The 20,019-nt window shown below is 37.7% G+C and overlaps 1 protein-coding gene across 2 annotated transcripts in view; it reads left to right on the forward strand.

Annotated features, from left to right (window-relative positions):
* LOC128641805 (uncharacterized) overlaps window positions 1–20,019 on the forward strand; it is a 216,811-nt gene that overhangs the window by 184,417 nt on the left and 12,375 nt on the right. For both annotated transcript variants that reach the window (XM_053694344.1, XM_053694345.1), the window contains one exon: window positions 19,340–19,416. In XM_053694344.1, the coding sequence (XP_053550319.1) occupies window positions 19,340–19,416 (77 nt within the window). The remainder of the gene's footprint in view (window positions 1–19,339; window positions 19,417–20,019) is intronic.

Here is a 20,019-nt window from a genome sequence, read left to right on the forward strand (position 1 = left end):
TGAATTTATATAGTGACAGAATTATGCTTTCCTCCCTTGCATCAATTTAATACATTCTAGTATCTTATTAGCCTTAGAAGCCACAGCCCTGCATTGTGCACCCACCTTTATAGATAAATACTCCCAAATCCTTTTCCTCCTCTGTTTTGCTAACTGTAGCCACTAATCAGCAAGTGCTACCCAGGTAATGAAACAAAAATGGGCCAGCTCCTAAGCTTACATTTTTGCTTTTTCAAATAAAGATACCAAGAGAAGAAATAAAAATTGATAATAGGAGAAAATTAGAAAGTTACCCGTATTTTCCGGCGTATAAGACGACTGGGCGTATAAGACGACCCCCTACTTTTCATTTTAAAAATATAGGGTTTGTGCTATACTCGCCGTATAAGACTACCCCCCTTAGCCCCTCAATGAATGCAACAAGCACACCAAATAAAAATTAAAAAACATCAGATTTCATTTCAATATGGTAAATTTAATTCAAATGCTTATGACATGAAGGTACATAGCAGGAAAACTCTCACTTATAAACATAAGGCTGTTTGCCATTAAGCATGTAAACTCACTTATAAACATAAGGCTGTTTGCCATTAAGCATGTAAACTCACTTATAAACATAAGGCTGTTTGCCATTAAGCATGTAAACTCACTTATAAACATAAGGCTGTTTGTCATTAAGCATGTAAACTCACTTATAAACATAAGGCTGTTTGCCATTAAGCATGTAAACTCACTTATAAACATAAGGATGTTTGCCTTTAAGCATGTAAACTCACTTATAAACATAAGGCTGTTTGCCATTAAGCATGTAAACTCACTTATAAACATAAGGCTGTTTGTCATTAAGCATGTAAACTCACTTATAAACATAAGGCTGTTTGCCATTAAGCATCTAAACTCACTTATAAACATAAGGCTGTTTGCCATAAAGCATGTAAACTCACTTATAAACATAAGGCTGTTTGCCATTAAGCATGTAAACTCACTTATAAACATAAGGCTGTTTGCCATTAAGCATGTAAACTCACTTATAAACATAAGGCTGTTTGTCATTAAGCATGTAAACTCACTTATAAACATAAGGCTGTTTGCCATTAAGCATGTAAACTCACTTATAAACATAAGGATGTTTGCCTTTAAGCATGTAAACTCACTTATAAACATAAGGCTGTTTGCCATTAAGCATGTAAACTCACTTATAAACATAAGGCTGTTTGTCATTAAGCATGTAAACTCACTTATAAACATAAGGCTGTTTGCCATTAAGCATGTAAACTCACTTATAAACATAAGGCTTTTTGCCATTAAGCATGTAAACTCACTTATAAACATAAGGCTGTTTGTCATTAAGCATGTAAACTCACTTATAAACATAAGGCTGTTTGCCATTAAGCATGTAAACTCACTTATAAACATAAGACTGTTTGCCATTAAGCATGTAAACTCACTTATAAACATAAGGCTGTTTGCCATTAAGCATGTAAACTCACTTATAAACATAAGACTGTTTGCCATTAAGCATGTAAACTCACTTATAAACATAAGGCTGTTTGCAATTACCGGTAAGCATGTAAACTCACTTATAAACATAAGGCTGTTTGTCATTGAACATGTAAACATAAAACAGTGCAAGTGGATTAAACTTTTAGGAGGAAGATAATAAACAATAGAGAAAGAGCAAGTGCCGGGCAAGTCGCCCATCATACCGTAACTTCAAGCTACCGTATTTTTACCGGTTTTGCTGGCATTACAGTTTCCCTTTAAAAGCCTTCAAAATCCTCCTGTTCGTCATCTGATCTCATAAATAAATCAATGATATCTTGTGATACATTTGTAAGGCAGTCATCGTATGGATCTAATTCCGTATCAGATGGTGTGGTCTCAGCTTCGGCTTCCTCTTCATCTTGCCACAAGTAGTCATCCTCCATACCATCTAATGAATTTGATATGCCACACTTCTTGAAAGACCTGATTACTGTTTCTGCATTAATATCATTCCAGGCTTTTAGGACAAACTTGCATAAAACATCCAACTGTGGAGCACGCATGTTTCCTCCCTTTGTGAATGACTTTTCGCCGCTAACCATCCACTCATTACACTGTTCTCGAATGCGATCTTTAAATGGCTTGTTTAGGCACACATCCAGTGGCTGTACCAACGATGTCAATCCTGCAGGAATAACTGCTGCATCTGTGATTATTCTTGCCAGCCTTTGCTTGGTGCTGGGAGTTAAATGAGCCCTGAACATATCCCACACCAGTAGACTACGTTTTTGAATAAGTCCACCTGGTCGCCTGCTCCATACATTATCAAGCCATAGCTTTACCCCTTCTTCATCCATCCAGCCTTTTTCATTCACATGTACAAAACAACCAACAGGGAACTTGAGTTTCGGCATTGTTTTCCTTTTAAAAATAATCATTGGTCTCAATTTGGCGCCATCAGCTGTGCATGCTAGTACTACTGTAAAACTGGACTTTTCATGTCCTGTTGTTTTAATTAAAATTGTTTTTTCACCTTTTTGATGGACAGTTTTATTTCCAACCATATCAAAATTCATGGGAGTTTCATCCATATTTCCAATACTACTTAACATATAGCCATATTTATTGCGCTGTTTTATTACGTATCGATGGAAACTATTTACTTTGGCATCAAGATCTGCAGGTAATTTTTGTGCAATTTTCGTCTTTTGCCTCAGTACCAGATTATGCCTTTCCAAGAATCTACTACACCAGGATACAGTGGCCTTAAATCCGTTGCTGTGATCTGGGTTAGATTTGGCCCACTGAAGTGCAAACAAACGTATTTTATTTCGTGTCACCACATAACCGTTTTGGCGATGCTCATTCACCATGTCTGCAACATGTTTTTCGACTTCTGGCCAATGTGGGATACCTCTTCTTAATGCACACTTACCCCTAGGCATACTCTTTAATGCTTTTTCATTTGCTTTCCAGTTCCGAACCATCTTTTCTGTTATTCCATATTGTCTTGCAGCAGCACAATTATTATGTTCCATGGCAAAGTTTATAACTTTAAGTTTGAAACTGACTTCATATTTCTTTCTTCTTGCTTGTAGAGCCATGACTGCTAGCTACCATATGTGTATACTGTACTGTATGTACTGGTGTTGTACTGTAAAAAAAAAGTTACAGTAAAATGAAGTACCAGTATAACAACTTTTAAGCACACACACACACGGTACATACGGTACATACACATATACCGGTACATACCGTATATACCAGTATATATACGGTATATATAAGCTAGGATTGAGGGACACATTAGCCCAGTGTACAGGGGAACCTGGGTATAGCTGGCACACAGATCTTGTAGTAGTATTACCGTAAATTAAAATATAATATTATTGGTAGAGGAAGGGAGGGAGAGGAAGGAGAGAGGGAGGGAGAGAAAGGAGAGAGGGAGGTAGAGGAAGGAGAGAGGGAGGGAGAGGAAGGAGAGAGGGAGGGAGAGGAAGGAGAGAGGGAGGCAGAGGAAGGAGGGAGGGAGAGAGAGGGAGGGAGGGAGAGAGAGAGGGAGGGAGGGGGAGGGGGAGAGAGGGGGGGAGGGGGAGAGAGAGAGAGGGAGGGAGGGGGAGAGAGGGGGGGGGGAGAGAGGGAGGGATAGGGAGGAGAGGGAGGGATAGGGAGGAGAGTGAGGGATGGGGGAGAGGGAGAGAGGGAGGGGGAGAGAGGGAGGGGAGAGAGAGGGGGAGAGGGAGGGGGAGAGGGAGGGGGAGAGAGAGGGATAGGGAGGAGATGGAGGGATAGGGAGGAGAGGGAGGGATAGGGAGAAAGGGGAAGTGAGAGGGATGGGGGTTGGAGAGAGAGGGGGAGAAAGAGGGAGAGTGAGCAAAGTTAGCAAAGAAATTCCTTAACCACTGAGGAGTCACATAATCCATATTACTCAGATGGGCAAGTGTTATCAGAGCAGAGGAGACATTAAGGCATAGTAGCATGAAACAGTTCCCTTAGATTTGTAACACACAGACTAGCACAGTGTCTGTAAAACTTTCAGCAGAAAGAAAAAAAGGCTGTCCCTTTAATCACATTTCTTCCCTGCACAATTTGCGTAGCAGATGTCACATGACCAGCTACACTACAGCCAGACATCCAAATTCCAGTGCGGTCATGTGACATCTGCTACGGAGCAAATTGTGCAGGAAAGAAATGTGATTAGCAGAGAAAGATACCGGGTACGGTATTTAAAGTACGGTAAAGCCTTCCTAGTGTTTTGTTTTCAGCCCTTGTAGGGAGTGGGACCCCTCATCAGGACTGGACTCCTGACGGTGGGCTGACTGACTGTCTGACTGAGACTGCACAGCACATCGCAAAGCTCCAGCTACTAATATGATATACGGTATATGATTGATTACCGTATATCATATTAGTAGCTGGAGATTTGCGATGTGCTGCGTCAAAATTTCTGCTGCGATGTGCTGCGTCAATATAATCCCCATATAACCTGTCCTGCTGCCCTGCTGTCACCGTGACCTACCTCGCTCACTCAGTCTGAACCAGTAAACCGCAGTCGCACAGACCACTTCTGCCTGAATCTGGATTCACTGTCGTCTTCGGCAGGGCAGGGCAGCACGCCACACACAAGTCACTCTCAGCAGCTCCCTCCTGCTCACTCTTCTTCCCGCCTGAAGTCTGTGTCGGCGCGACCACTACGTCATGCTGCTCTGTGCAATCAAGGCGCATCATTGGCCAGCACACCCGGGGGCCTATCTAGGGTGGTGTGGGCCAGGAGCTGCAAATCAGTCCATTCACAGTGTGACTAGTGTGTCCGACTCCTCCCCACACGTCACACAGCTCACTGGTGCTTAAATAACTCAGTAATAATAAGGGTTATAAAACGTCACCCGGCGTATAAGACGACCCTCGACTTTTGAGAAGATTTTCAAGAGTTAAAAAGTCATCTTATACGCCGGAAAATACGGTACTTAATAATGTTGCATGCTCTATCTGAATCAGTTTAATTTTGACTAGACTTTAAAATGTATATTTTTATTTCATACTCATATTTTTACAGTACTTTAGTCATTTTAAACAGAATTTCTATTGGTAATCACATTGGTGTGATCAAGATTGAATCTTTTTCTGTTACGTATTATTTATTGGCAGCCAAGATCTTTTGCACAGGTTTAAAAAAACAAAACAAAACAGAAGTCCCAAAAATCATGTTTGGAATAATTTTGATTTACAATATCTAGAACATTGTGTCTTCAACTTCATATAGTAATGAGGATATTGTTTGGCAAACTGTACACTGAGGATTGAAACTTTTGGAGATGTTTAAACCTTGTAACTTAGCGGTTTTACCAGTTACATTATGAGAACTGTTAAAATATCTGACATAGAAGATATCAACAGTTGCCGCTACTTTCTTCTTATAGAAAATAATTTGCTGCACTGTTCATATTGATTTTAGATGAAAATTTATCAAACAGAGAAACAGGAGCCGATTTATCAAACTCCGTATAGAGCTTGATGCCCCTTGTTTCTGGTGAGTCTTCAGGCTCGCCGGAAACAGAGGTTTTGAAGCAGCGGTCTAAAGAGGCCGAGGACAGAAATCAACCCGATCGAATACGATCGGGTTGATTGACACAAATTATTATTTTCCTTAGACACTGTACAAAAGGTAGCAATCTAAACAGAACAATTTTAAAATATTTTTTCTAACAACTTTCACACCATTTTTGCCCCATTTTTATGCCTTATCGTCTCCTTTTGTGAGACACAAGTCTTGGGCTAAGTGCTAAAACGGATCATGTCTGACCGCACCTACATAAATAGACCCCCATATACGATCATATAAAACAAAATATTTTGCAAACCTTGGGTTTTTAACTGAAAATATTTACACACAACTACTGCAGCCATAAGACAAATGGTGGTAAAAGCTTCTCTGGGATTCCCTTTATTCAGAAACAGCAGACATGCATGGCTTTGCCATTGGTTTTTGGCATTTAGAAGGCTGCTAATTGCAGCTGTGCACCACACTTCTGAAATTACTGGCTTTAAATGGGTTAATCATGTAGTTTGTAAGGTTAATTTTTGCTGCAGTGTAGGTATCGCCCTCCCACCTGACACCTCCCTTCCCCTGATTCCTACCTGATCCCTCCCAAACAGCACCCCCCCCCCCACCCCCACACACTGGTAACCACTATCTTAGGTACTGGCAGACAGTCTGCCAGCATGCAGTTTAGGACTATTTTTATGTTTTAATATTTAAATATTTATTTATTTTTTAATTTCTGTAGAGTAGGGATCCCCTCCTCACCCTCCCACCTTCCTGATTCCCCCCAACAACTCTCTTAACCTCCCCCCTCCCACTGTCCCCCACCATGTTTGTTTATGTCAGCCAGTCTGCCAGTAACAAATGTTAATTTTTTTATTTTTTTATTATATTATTGTTCATTTTATCATTTTTTACTGTATTGCAGGAATCCTCCCCCCTCCCCTCCAAGCGTTTACATTTTTTTTGTAGTGCAGGGTCCCACCTCCCCCTCCGCCCCTTCTCCGCTGGGCCACCCACCTGCCTTCCTCCTTCCCTCCACTGATCCCAGTCGGCACTTACGGAGGATTGTTCCTGAGAGTGACACAAAAAGTGTCACTCTATGTAATAATTGGCGATCTGGCTTCATATGGTAAGGGAGCGTGATCAGTGCTCCATACCATATGAAGGCAGATGCCTTCTGCCCCCTGGCTGCGGCTACCACTGTCTAAGCTGAAAGTGGGGACCAGAACAGGTGCCTCTGTGCTGGACGTAGGTACTATGTCAACACAGTACGCTGGAAAAAGTACTGTGTGACATAGCACCTATGTCCATTTGGCGCAAGCGGTTAAGGGACCTTTCAATACGAGACTCCTTAGATCATCTCGCCAGTGCGGAGAGCTTTCGATCATGGGGTCCTAAGTGTTTAATTGGCTGTATTGCCAAACATTCAGCATTTATATGTTGCGCGGGCAGCCTTTGCAATGTCGTTTATATAATTTAAAGAATCTTTTTCTACTATAAAATCTAATTCCAAAATATTACAACCAAATCTACTTGTTTTAATAATGTAAAGTAACATTTATTTTCTTCCATGTACCTTTAAATTCTGCAGAGCTTTTATTGGTAGTATTCTTAAAGAAATAGTTAATAAATAATGTAACACTTTTTCATACAGCTGCATGCCACATGCTATACCACAGATGTTATCTTACTTAATCACACAGTTGAAAACAACAAGAGTATATGAAAAGTGGGTATTATGATATTAGATAAGTATATGTAATATAAGAACAGATCCATTGTTTTCAGGTCAATATGTTTCTGATTATGCAAACAGTTTCTTTCATCCAATCTATGTATTTGCATAAACCGCGTATTATAAACGTCTCAAAATGTAAATAGTGAATACAAAGAATAATGTTCTGTTCATGCCAGCAAAAAATGCTCAGTGACACGGGTGAGGTTGCTACCCAAATGAATGTATAAGAACAACAAAGTGTAAATGTTCTATTCTGCACTCACACCATGAGGGATATTTATCAAGCCGTCAACCGCAAATACGCTGGAATTCCGCAGCGTAATTGTGGCAAGCCTGATTCGCCCCCTTTATCAAAGCCTAAAGACTGGCAAAAGTTGAAATTTGTGATGTAACATATGATCCGCAGGTCTCAATCCAACACAGATCGATGCTTACGTCATTAAAGATGTGCCGAATTTGTATTCGGAACACCTGACAACTTTTGCTAGTTATCAAACTTCTAACAGGTATGCTCGCCACTATTCCGGCCCAGTGTACCTGGTTTTCAATCCGCCACCCTGGAGGCTGCAGATGCCATAGGAATCAATGCTCATGTTCGCTGCTGCCAGATATCCCATTGATTTCTATGCTAGAATAAAAGTTATGTTTACACCTAACACCCTAACATAAACCCAGAGTCTAAACACCCCTAATTTGCCGCCCCGACATTGTCGCAACCTAAATAAAATGATTAACCCCTATTCTGCCGCTCCCCGATACCGCCGCCTCCTACATAATGATATTAACCCCTATTCTGCCGCTCCCGGACCCCTCTGCAACTAAATAAATGCATTAACCCCTATTCCGCTGCTCCCAGACCCCTCTGCAACTAAATAAAAGTATTAACCCCTATTCCGCCGCTCCCGGACCCCTCCACAACTAAATAAATGTATTAACCCCTATTCCGCCACTCCCGGACCCCTCCGCAACTAAATAAATGTATTAACCCCTAAACCTCTGGCCTCCCACATCACTACCACTTACTAAACCTATTAACCCCAAACCGCCAGCCCCCCACATCGCCATAAACTAAATTAAGCTATTAACCCCTAAACCTAACAACCCACTAACTTTACATTAAATATTAACTCATCCCTATCTTATAATAAATGTAAACACCTTTAGAATTAAAATAAACTATATTAAACTATTAATTAACCTACCCTAATATACTAAAATTATATTAAACTAACAATTCAATTAACTATATTACATATTTGAAAACCTAACCCTACTCAAGTTATTTAAATCTACTATAAAAAAATTACTGTTACAAAAAAATAACAACTAAGTAACACAAAATAAAAAACACTAAGTTACACAAAATAAAAAAGAAATTATCAAATATTTAAACTAATATGCCCTGAAAAGGGCATTTGTATGGGCATTACCATTAAAAGGGCATTTAGCTCTTTTTTTGCCCAAAGTCCCTAACCTAAAATTAAAACCCACCCAATAAACCCTTAAAAAAAACAGCCAATAGAATGGATCAGCCAATCCGATTGAACTTGAATCTGATTGGCTGATTCAATCAGCCAATCAGATTTTTCCTACCTTAACTCCAATTGGCTGATAGAATCCTATCAGCCAATCGGAATTCGAGGGACGCCATCTTGGATGACGTCATTTAAAGGAACCTTCATTCGGACTTAGGACGTCGTTAGAAGAGGATGGATCCGCGCCGGCTGCTTCAAGATGGACCCGCTCCGCTCCGGATGGAAGAAGATAGAAGATGGCGCCTGGATGAAGACTTCCGAGCCTCTGGAGGACCTCTTCTGGCCGGATAGGATGAAGACTTCGGACCCTCTGGAGGACCTCTTCTGGACGGATCGGTGATACCCGGCTGGGTGAATACAAGGTAGGGAGATCTTCAGGGGCTTAGTGTTAGGTTTTTTAAGGGGAGTTTGGGTGGGTTAGATTAGGGGTATGTGGGTGGTGGGTTGTAATGTTGGGGGGGTATTGTATGTTTTTTTACAGGCAAAAAAGCTGATTTCTTTGGGGCATGCCCCGCAAAAAGCCCTTTTAAGGGCTGGTAAGGTAATAGAGCTGTTAACTTTTTATTTTAGAATAGGGTAGGGCTTTTTTTATTTTGGGGGGCTTTGTTATTTTTTAGGGGGCTTAGAGTAGGTGTAATTAGTTTAAAATTCTTGTAATCTTTTTTATTTTTTGTAATTTAGTGTTTGTTTGTTTTTGTAATTTAGTTTAGTTGATTTAATTGTAGGTAATTGTAGGTAGTTTAGTTAATTTATTTATTGATAGTGTAGTGTTAGGTTTAATTGTAACTTAGGTTAGGATTTATTTTACAGGTAATTTGGTAATTATTTTAACTAGGTAGCTATTAAATAGTTAATAACTATTTAATAGCTATTGTACCTAGTTAAAATAAATACAAAGTTGCCTGTAAAATAAATATAAATCCTAAAATAGCTACAATATAATTATTCGTTATATTGTAGCTATATTAGGATTTATTTTACAGGTAAGTATTAGCTTTAAATAGGAATAATTTATTTAATAAGATTTAATTTATTTTGTTAGATAAAAATTATATTTAACTTAGGGGGGTGTTAGTGTTAGGGTTAGACTTAGCTTTAGGGGTTAATACATTTATTATAGTAGCGGCGAGGCCCGGTCGGCAGATTAGGTGTTAATACTTGAAGTTAGGTGTCAAAGATGTTAGGGAGGGCAGATTAGGGGTTAATACAATGTATTATAGTGTTTGCGAGGCGGGAGTGCGGCGGTTTAGGGGTTAATACATTTATTATAGTGGCGGCGAGGTCCGGTCCGCAGATTAAGGGTTAATAAGTGTAGGTAAGGTAGCAGCGACGTTGGGGGGGGCAGATTAGGGGTTAATAATTATAATGTAGGTGTCGGCGACGTTGGGGACAGCAGATTAGGGGTTCATAGGGATCATGTAGGTTGCGGCTGTGTCCGGAGCAGCAGATTAGGGGTTAATTGTATAATGCAGGTGTCAGCGATAGCGGGGGCGGCAGATTAGGGGTTAATAAGTGTAAGGTTAGGGGTGTTTAGACTCGGGGTACATGTTAGGGTGTTAGGTGCAGATTTAGGAAGTGTTTCCCCATAGGAAACAATGGGGCTGCGTTAGGAGCTGAACGCTGCTTTTTTTGCAGGTGTTAGGATTTTTTTGCAGCTCAAACTGCCCCATAGTTTCCTATGGGGGAATTGTGCACAAGCACGTTTTTCCAGCTAGCCGCTACCATAATCAACGCTGGTATTTAGAGTTAAAGTGGCGGTAAATATGCCTCTACGCTCCCTTTTTGGAGCCTAATGCAGCTCTTCAGAGAACTCTAAATACCAGCGTTATTTAAAAGGTGCGGGGGGGAAAAAACCCGCGTAGCTAACGCACCCCTTTGGCCGCAAAACTCTAAATCTAGCCGCTAGTGAATCTTAAGAGGTGTATATAATAGATAAAATATACAAAATAGTATATAATAATAATAATAATTTCCCAAAATTAATGGAAATAAAGATGAGCAATAATCATCTAGGAGTATTAATGATCAATTAATATAAATTAAAGAATTATAAAGATAATTTCAGTTATTCAAAAAGTGTATAATAATAATAGTAATATACTCCCAGAAAAAGTTAATATCAATAAAATAAAAATTCATAGAAATGATATTAGAGAAGATAATAAAAAAGGTGTTTCCGATGTATATATAAAAAAAAATATACAAAAGCTAATACACGTTTTGTGTCAAAAAGGTAACACAGAACCAAAAGACAAAAAAACATCAAGCTCCTTCTCTCTAATGAGGCTCAAGTTTCCTAATTCAGACAGTACAATAATCCAATTTGAATATGAATTTGACATATAGATGAAAGGTCACAGGGTATGAAATGTTAAAATATATATAGAAATTTATATAGGTCAAATTATGTAAATAAAATAGGGATTTAGACATGGATAGAGCATGTGTCATATAAATGTATGTTTAAAAATATAAGTATAATAATCTAATAGCTGGGGGTATACATATAAATAGTTATTTTATTAACTGAAACAATCTGTCTATTGCCTGTCTAGAATCTTAGGAGTTAGTATGAACTATACATACAACCTATATGGTCAATCTAGACTGACATAGACAAATGGAGGACTGCTATTGTGACATTAAAAGCAGATAAAAAAAAGCAGAGAGATGGGGAGATAGAAAAAATAGAAACAATATATGGGGGGGGGTTAATGGAGCAGGTGTATTATTTTAAAATCGGCATTAAGACCCTTGGGGTGAATGCAATCCAATAGAAATATCCATTTGGATTCAACCTGAATGAGTCTTTTCTCTGCCTCCCCTAATCAGTCTGTATATAAGTGTGGTATACACAATCCAATATGGTATATGGGGTATGGATGTACTATTAAATTATATGAAAAATACAAAAATAACTAATGATAAATAGAAGATATATGTATAAACAGAAACATAATTGAAACCAGAATAAAAGTGTGCCTAATAATAAGAGAAATAATAACACCTTGGGGGTCATGGGGATGAGGTTACAAGGTTTTTTCCCGTGCCACCGATGCAAGGCTTGTACTCATGGATTGAAGAAAGACACCTGCAAGTCAAAAATCTCTCAGGAATCATTTAAGATCAGACAAACTATCAGATGCACGGACCAATGCGTTATCTACCTGATTGAATGTGGATGTGGCCTACAATACATAGGTCAGACCACCCGCAAGTTGAAGGATAGGATCCGTGAACATCTTCTTCAAATAAAGTGGAAAAAAACTGATGTACCTCTATACAAACACTTTTTTGAGGCACATGGAGGTAGTAGTAAGAGTCTGAAATATATGGGGATTCACAAATTGACCAAAGATTGGAGAGGAGGCAACATTGAGTCCAAACTACTCAAGAAAGAATCAGAATGGATTTTCAAAATGGATTGCATCTACCCTAGGGGGCTAAATGCCAATTTTGAAATAGTACATCTATTTTGACCACACACATTGAAATAGTACTTCTATTTTGACCACTCCCATTGTTACCCCAAAGGTAGCACCTGTTTCAGATTTATGACTTCCCACCACTATCTCCACCTAAACAGCCCGCCATAGGCTATATATTATTGGTTTCCAGATCGAACCCCCCCCCTAGATGCGTCATATCAGTCAACTCTAAACATTGCGATCAATAGCATTATTGACTACCTAGAGACAATATCCATTTTTGAGTTTATTTGCTAGTCCCTTTAGGGTCCTTCCCAAGGTGTTAGTAATTACAGTAATCATTATAAGTGATCCAAGACCACATTTGGATCCCTCTATTAGCTAATGCCAAAATGTCCTTGTTTATAAATGTTTGTAGTTATGGAAACAAAAAACACTAGATATAATATATTTTTTGCTCCATATATATTTATGCTCTATTTTCAGCTCTATCTTGAACCCGTCTGTTTCAACAGTAATGGTTCTCCTACTCTTGTACCACTGGAAATGTATTGAATATATCTGTACAGTCGTAATTATTTTAAGCATGGATTATGCGATTTTAACTATGTAATTTCTGTAAATCCTGGTAGTATATGAGCCTAAAATCAAAATTGTATATTACAAAGTCGTTTTTATTCTTATTCCCCATAGACTGTTTGGTAACATCTATATAACATTTTTATAATACATTTATAGGAATTTTATTATCTTTGCTATAACATTTTTCATTAATATAACCACTAGCCTATAAATTACCTCTTAAACATAGGGGTCGGCGACAAAAATCTACACAGTTAAAAAAAATTTTTTTTAACATAATAATAATAGATATATACTATTGGGATAAATTGCCCACATTTACTTGCATATGCCCATTTCAAATATGGAGCCGGAGGTAATACCGATAAGAACCACATGTCACTTCCGGCCGCAGCCACTTCCGGTCAAACCATGTGACTAATACGTCACTTCCGGTCGCGGCTACATCCGGTTTCGCGAGCGCGAACTTTTGGCGCATTTTTTCTAGCCTTTTGGCGCCAATTTTAGATTTCAACAGATTCTAACATTATTTAAGGTCCGCTTCATTTGAGCCTCACTATTGTCTTGAGAAAGGCCCCATCACAGGGCCGAAACGCGTTGACATTGGAGAGATTTGTGAGGCTCATATATCACCAGGATCAGCTTATTGGGTGAGTCTATTACCTGTTAGACTAAGTCCCTTTAAGCCCTTTGTTTAGTGCACTTTATATTTTTTCAACAGGTTTCCGGAGACCTTTGGACCCAAAAATTATCTTCATCATTTGGCTGTTATTTGGATTAATTAATCATTGGACTATGGACTTTGCTTTTTAACATTTCATTGCTCCCCCATTGAATTGGGTTTTAATAGTGTCAAAACATTGTTTTATTATTTCCTTTTTTATTTTTATTTTTATGTCATTCCTAGATGCTGGCATATATTGTATTGTGATATTTATAGCATTTAGAAATTTGTGTAGGAAACTTACAGCTCTTGATAGTTATAGTATTCAGAAATTTGTTTAGGAAACTAACAGCTTCTGATATAACCAAAACCTGGTTCTTAGATAAAACAGCTAAGGACAGCTCTGGTTATCCACCTGGTCTCTCAGAGACATAGGTAATTCACATTTTTATGTATTGATTTTATTCACAGATCATACCGGTATTAGATAGTTTTGTATATATATTTTTGGTATATATATATTTTTATATATTTTTTATATATTTTTTATATTTTTTGGTATATTTTTTGTACACACATTTTTTGGTACACATTTAATGGTACATTTTTTTCACAAGTGAATATATTTGTTTTCTTTCTGTTTTTTCTCACGATTTGCGTGTCTGTTGCACATTCACCTAAGAATTGATATTACTCTATCCCAATCATCATCAATATTATTTTATTTCAATCATCATCTTTATGCACATTTTAGGCTCATATAGAGTAGCTCTAATTGGATGTACCAAACCAGAATAGTAGTTTTCTTATGCTATAAGTGACCTCTATGTTATAAATAAAGTAGTGATCAGTGAAGTCATCTGATCAGGTCGTATTAATAAACTGTATTAATAAACTGTAATTTTATACTTTAAACCCAGTGTGTGTTTTTAAAAAGGATATATTTTATTCCTTCTTCTGTTATATTTTTGAACTTTATCGATTCATCCAAATTGGGGATATTGTTTTTTAAACTTATTGGATTCATCTAATTGGTGACATCGTTCTATGTCATCTGTATATTAAGGTACCTGTAGTTTACTTTAGCCTTCATTGGCGCTCCTATAATTCTTTGTACTGAGAAACATAATAGAAACCAGAATAAAAGACAGATAAAAGTGAATATGAATATAAATTGCCTGCTCGAAGGCTGCTATCAGTTAGGTGAGAGAACATGTTATAACAAAAGAGGATAGCTGACAGCTACTAGGATACTGTCAGGGATTTATCTCTTCTCACACTGTGCCTTTAAGAATGTGAACTCACTACCCCTATTTAAGGCTCCTCCCAACAGAACTCATTGCTTGGTAATTTGTTGCTCAGTGTCAAGCTGCTTCAGAAGAGACCTAGCCGTTTATTCAACTTTGTATTTTCAACTTATTGCTCACCCTGAGTTTCTGCCTACTCGAATCAACCTGCAGATGCTCTTTTGTGCCTGAAGTTTTGCTCCGTTTGTTCACTGAGAGATTTCTCAGTCTCTCTCCTGTAATGAGGTTGTTCCCTGCAGCGTGTGACGTCACGCCCGACATTCTCCCGCCGCGGTTCTCTGCCAGGCTCTCTGTGATACCGCTGGGACTTGTTGCTGTCTGGTAACTGTATTGCTCTGTGCTAATATCATCTCCATTATTACCGGTCTGTATATATTGCATTGTATGAACTGTGTGTATTGCTGCAACCTCATTACACTTACGCTTGCTATATATTATTTGTGAAACGTTCACTTGCTGGATATTCATATTCGCTTCAGATATCAAATATGCACTAAACCTCTTTCTGCTACTTACCAAATTGCAAACAAATAACTGTGACAAAGATTATTACAACTACCATTATTCATTAACGGACTGCCTAAGCATATTTCAAACTTTACAACAATTAACCTCTATTCTGCTTGAAATGAACTGTTTGCTTTAACTTAAACTTTATCTGTTTCATCAGTTAAACACAGCTTATATCACTCTGATTGAACAACTCTGGAAATTACTAATATTCATTATCAAAGTATGGTTTACAAAATGACCAGAGGTTGATTTATTTATTTAACAAAGTACTGTGTGAATTTCAGTGTGTTTGCTAAAGCCTGCTGCATAAACAATTTTCACTGCTAGACTGTTTGAATTAAGGCACCTGCACTAATTAACTCTTTTCACAACTGCTGAAGTCACATTCCTATAAGACTTACTCTCTTTTCTGCTACAAGCAGTTATTGTTGCGTGAAGGTTCCGTTTTCACTCAGCTACCCTGCTGTAGTGACCCTCAGATCAATGAGCATATCAGGGTTCCCTTAAGTTAAATCTGTGGGAATCCGAGGTAAGGTGTGAGACTGAGTGGTCCTGCATAAAGCAGTAAGCTGTAATTGTAGTGTTCTCTAAAACAACTAAGCATATCCTAACAGATACACTCATACAAGCTCACTATTAAAGGTTACCTAACAAACCTAGGATAATTAGGACAGATACAAATGGAGATATAATAGGAGCGCCAACAGGCTAAAGTATGATATTAGGCAACAGACAATATTACAGATAAAATATAAATTATTACATTTTATTATAAACGACTAAAAACCAATTGGAACAGATTAAAATTAAAATTTTCTAAAATGATGGTAGGATAAAAACAAATCTCTATCAGGTAGATTACGAGTTTTGCGTTGCGGCTTTTAACGCTGAAAAAAATGGGCTTTCCAGCGTAATGGCCAGGAACGCATATTACGAGTCGTGTCGGTATAGCTATACTGGAAGCATTTTAGCCTGTAACGCAACGTCCATTCCGCACTAAAAAAAATGACGTTTTTGCATGGGATTTTCATAGCGCCGGTATTACATGTTGTGCAGTGAGGCTAAAAAGCTTGCATTACAGCCTGCAACGACACAATCCATATCCCCATCTGAGACCAGTAGTTATACATTTTGCGCCACAAAAATGTTTGACAAATCTCATAACTAAAATGTTACAAGATAACACTAACACCCATAAACTACCTATTAACCTTTAAACCGCCACCCTCCCGCATTGCAAACACTATATTAAACCTATTAACCCCTAATCTGCCTCCCACACACATCACGAATATTAAATAAATTTATTAACCCCTAATCTGCCGCTCCTGACATCGCCAACACTAATAAAAATGATTAACCCCTATTCCGCCGCTCGCCAACTGGTCTCAGATGGAGGTATGGATTGTGTCTGTACAGGCTGTAATGCAAGCTTTTTAGCCTCACCGCACAACCTGTAATACCAGTGCTATGAAAATCCCACGCAAAAACGTACATTTTTTGAGTGTGGAATGGACGTTGCGTTACAGGCTAAAATGCTTGCAGTATTACCGACATGACTCGTAATATGCGTTCCTGGCCATTACACTGGAAAGGCCATTTTTTTCAGCATTAAAAGTCATAACGCAAAACTCGTAATCTACCTGATTGAGATTTGTTTTTAATCCTACCATCATTTTAGAAAATTTTAATTTTAATTCAAATTGGTTTTTAGTCGTTTATATTAATGTAATAATTTACATTTTATCTTTAATATTGTTTGTAGCCTTATATCATACTTTAGCCTGTTGGCGCTCCTACTATATCTCAATTTGTCTCTTTAAAACCTACCTTTATATGCCCTTATGAAAAGGAGATCATTTTTTAAAAAAAGGATACCAGGAAAAAGAAGTAAATTTTTTTTTGTAATTCAAAGAAAATATTATGCATTTATTTTAATTAAATTATTTACATTAGCATAAAAAAATGACAAAATTATTTATGTTCCATGGGTTTTGTAACTATAAAATGTACTGTATGTCTATTTATTTATTTGCCATTGATTTATTGTTGCACAATATTTCTATTGTACTATATGAAAATGACCCAGAAGTATTCTTTGTTTCCCACTTGCTGGTCAGTGAACACAATTTTAATCTAAATTAATATATATACACTTATATTATATTACACCAAGAAGATTCTTTCAGAGAAATTGAATATTTTGTTATCCAAAAGGGGAAAGGTAGAGGAGTATTCTTTAAGTGGAGAAAAATTCTGGAGAGCTGCAATATGACTGCAATGTTTCAGTTTGAACAGTTATGTTTTACATTTGAAATTATTTATTTTATCAAGCCCCCACTGTCTTGCTTTTTTCTGGTTGATCCAGATCTGAAAGCTCTCTCCCAACATTTTTTTCTTCCATGTATATGTTATTTTACACCTAAAGTGACAGTGTACCCTAACTACCCCCGCCCCCTCTTTAACTTGTTCCCAATGATCCATTTTATGTGCTAAAACCCCTTTTGTTACAATTCAATAGTAAAATCAGGACATAAATAATACGCCTGTGGGAGCTGTGAGATTGTGGGTGTAGATTACTAGTGGAGCATAAACATTTGCGTGCAAGCGATATCGGGTTTTTGTGATGGTTTTTGCGCAGGTTAAATTGCGCTGGTAGTACAAGTTGAAAGTAAATGTGATGGATCTCAATATTTACACTAGGAATGATTACCGCATCCTCAGAGCTGTGGTTAACTTTTTTGCAAAACAAGAAGTGTCATAAAACACATAAAAATACATTACAAAGTACACTTACACTCATAAAAACATCATCTAATAAAAATTATTCAAATAAAATATTACTCACAAAAGTTATAAGGGCTCAAACATATGAGGTCTCTGGTGTTAGAAAAAAAAAAGGCAGACAAAGGGCTTTAACATTGAGATACATAGATATACATGTCTAAAGATGGATATGTATGTATATATAAATACCTGTATATGTGTGTACATATGTATTTATATAATTATATGTGTATATATGTACAGACATATATACACATATAAACACATAAATACAGATGTACACATATAAAGACATATAAAGAAGTACATGAGAGCCCTTTGTAGCTAACGCTAACGGTTAACACACATGAGAATATGCGATTAGGTTTGCACACGAGTAGGGTGTTATGTATTTTTTACATTTTTTTTCTCCATTAATTTCTATGATGCGCAATAACTTTTCACTTTCAACTCGTAATACCAGTGCAACCCGACGTGCGTAAAAAGTTTACTAAATAGGGCTCCACTTGTAATCTAGCCCACAATGTTTTATTTATATGTATTTTATTGTATAATGCTATAATATACATTTTAAGTCTTGTGAATTTAAAAAACGCGTTTTTTGCTTTTAGCATTTTTTTTTGGAAGAAGACTTTGAGTTTGTGATATTAAAGTGATGGTAATTCCTAGCATTTTTGAAACGCTAGGATTTACCAGTGCAACAAATAAAAGTATAAAATATTTCATGCTGAAAGTTCCTTTGTTTGTCTACAGTGTATACCACAGCAGAACGCTATTTTTCAGTGAGGTGATTTTAGCCAATAGCGTACTAGCTATCCAGCATAATGCCAGCTGAGCCACATGGCTATTGGCTAAGAGGTAGAAATGTCACCTCATTGGGCAGCCCTGTTTTTATGAATGATTTTATATACTGTGTATTTAACTTTACAATCACTTTAAGGGAAAAAACTATTTTACAGCACATTGTCCCTTTAAATGCCACTCATAATTGCCTGACTATACTGGCAGGCCACGCAGCCACAATCATGGACCTCCCAGATTGGAGGCAGAGTCAAGGCAGTCCATTGGTACTACTGATGGTCTGGGCAACAAAGTTACCATCATAACAACAGACCACCCCATATTTTGGGGTAAATGGTGTTACAGTGTTTTGTTCAGCTAAAACAAGTTGCTTTGTGTGTATTAGAATGTATTATTATTTGCCTTTATTTGCACTTAACTTCAATTTTTAATTTTATTATTTTTTTTCCCATAGGGATCAGCATCGAAACCAGGAATGAACTCAAATGTTATATTATTAACAAGCAAAAACAAAAAAGCAAAAAGAACCTGGTAAGATTTTGTTTCTAGATGCCTTAAAGGGACATAATACTCAGATGCTAAATCACTTGAAAATGAGACAGCATAACTGTAAATAGCTGACAAGAAAATATCACCTTGATATCTCTATGTGAAAGAAAAAGATATTTTGGCATCTACTACAAGCCGTCAACTTACCTGCATTTGCCGCACCAATATGCTCGCCTAAGATCACCTAACATCGCTGCCGCGGACCTGAATACGTTCTCCAAAATTACCAAAAAAGCTGTCAAAAAGCAGCGCACCAAGTACGGAGCAATGAGCAGCGGACTGTTGTTAACTAACAGTCATCGATCTCGCTGCTCTTCGGCTTTTTCCCAGCTTTATTGGTACCCTGTCACTAAACACCCACACTATACTATACTGTTTACCCCCTATACCGCCGCTCCTGGAGCCCACCGCAACTAAATAAAGTTATTACCCCCTAAACCGCCGCTCCCAGAGCCCACTGCAACTCTAATAAATGTATTAACCCCTAAACTGCCACTCACGGACCCCGCCACCACCTACATTATATTTATTAACCCCTAATCTGCCCCCCTACACCGCCGCCACCTACATTATATTTATTAACCC

Source organism: Bombina bombina, chromosome 11, assembly GCF_027579735.1.
Source record: "Bombina bombina isolate aBomBom1 chromosome 11, aBomBom1.pri, whole genome shotgun sequence".
Lineage (NCBI taxonomy): Eukaryota > Metazoa > Chordata > Amphibia > Anura > Bombinatoridae > Bombina > Bombina bombina.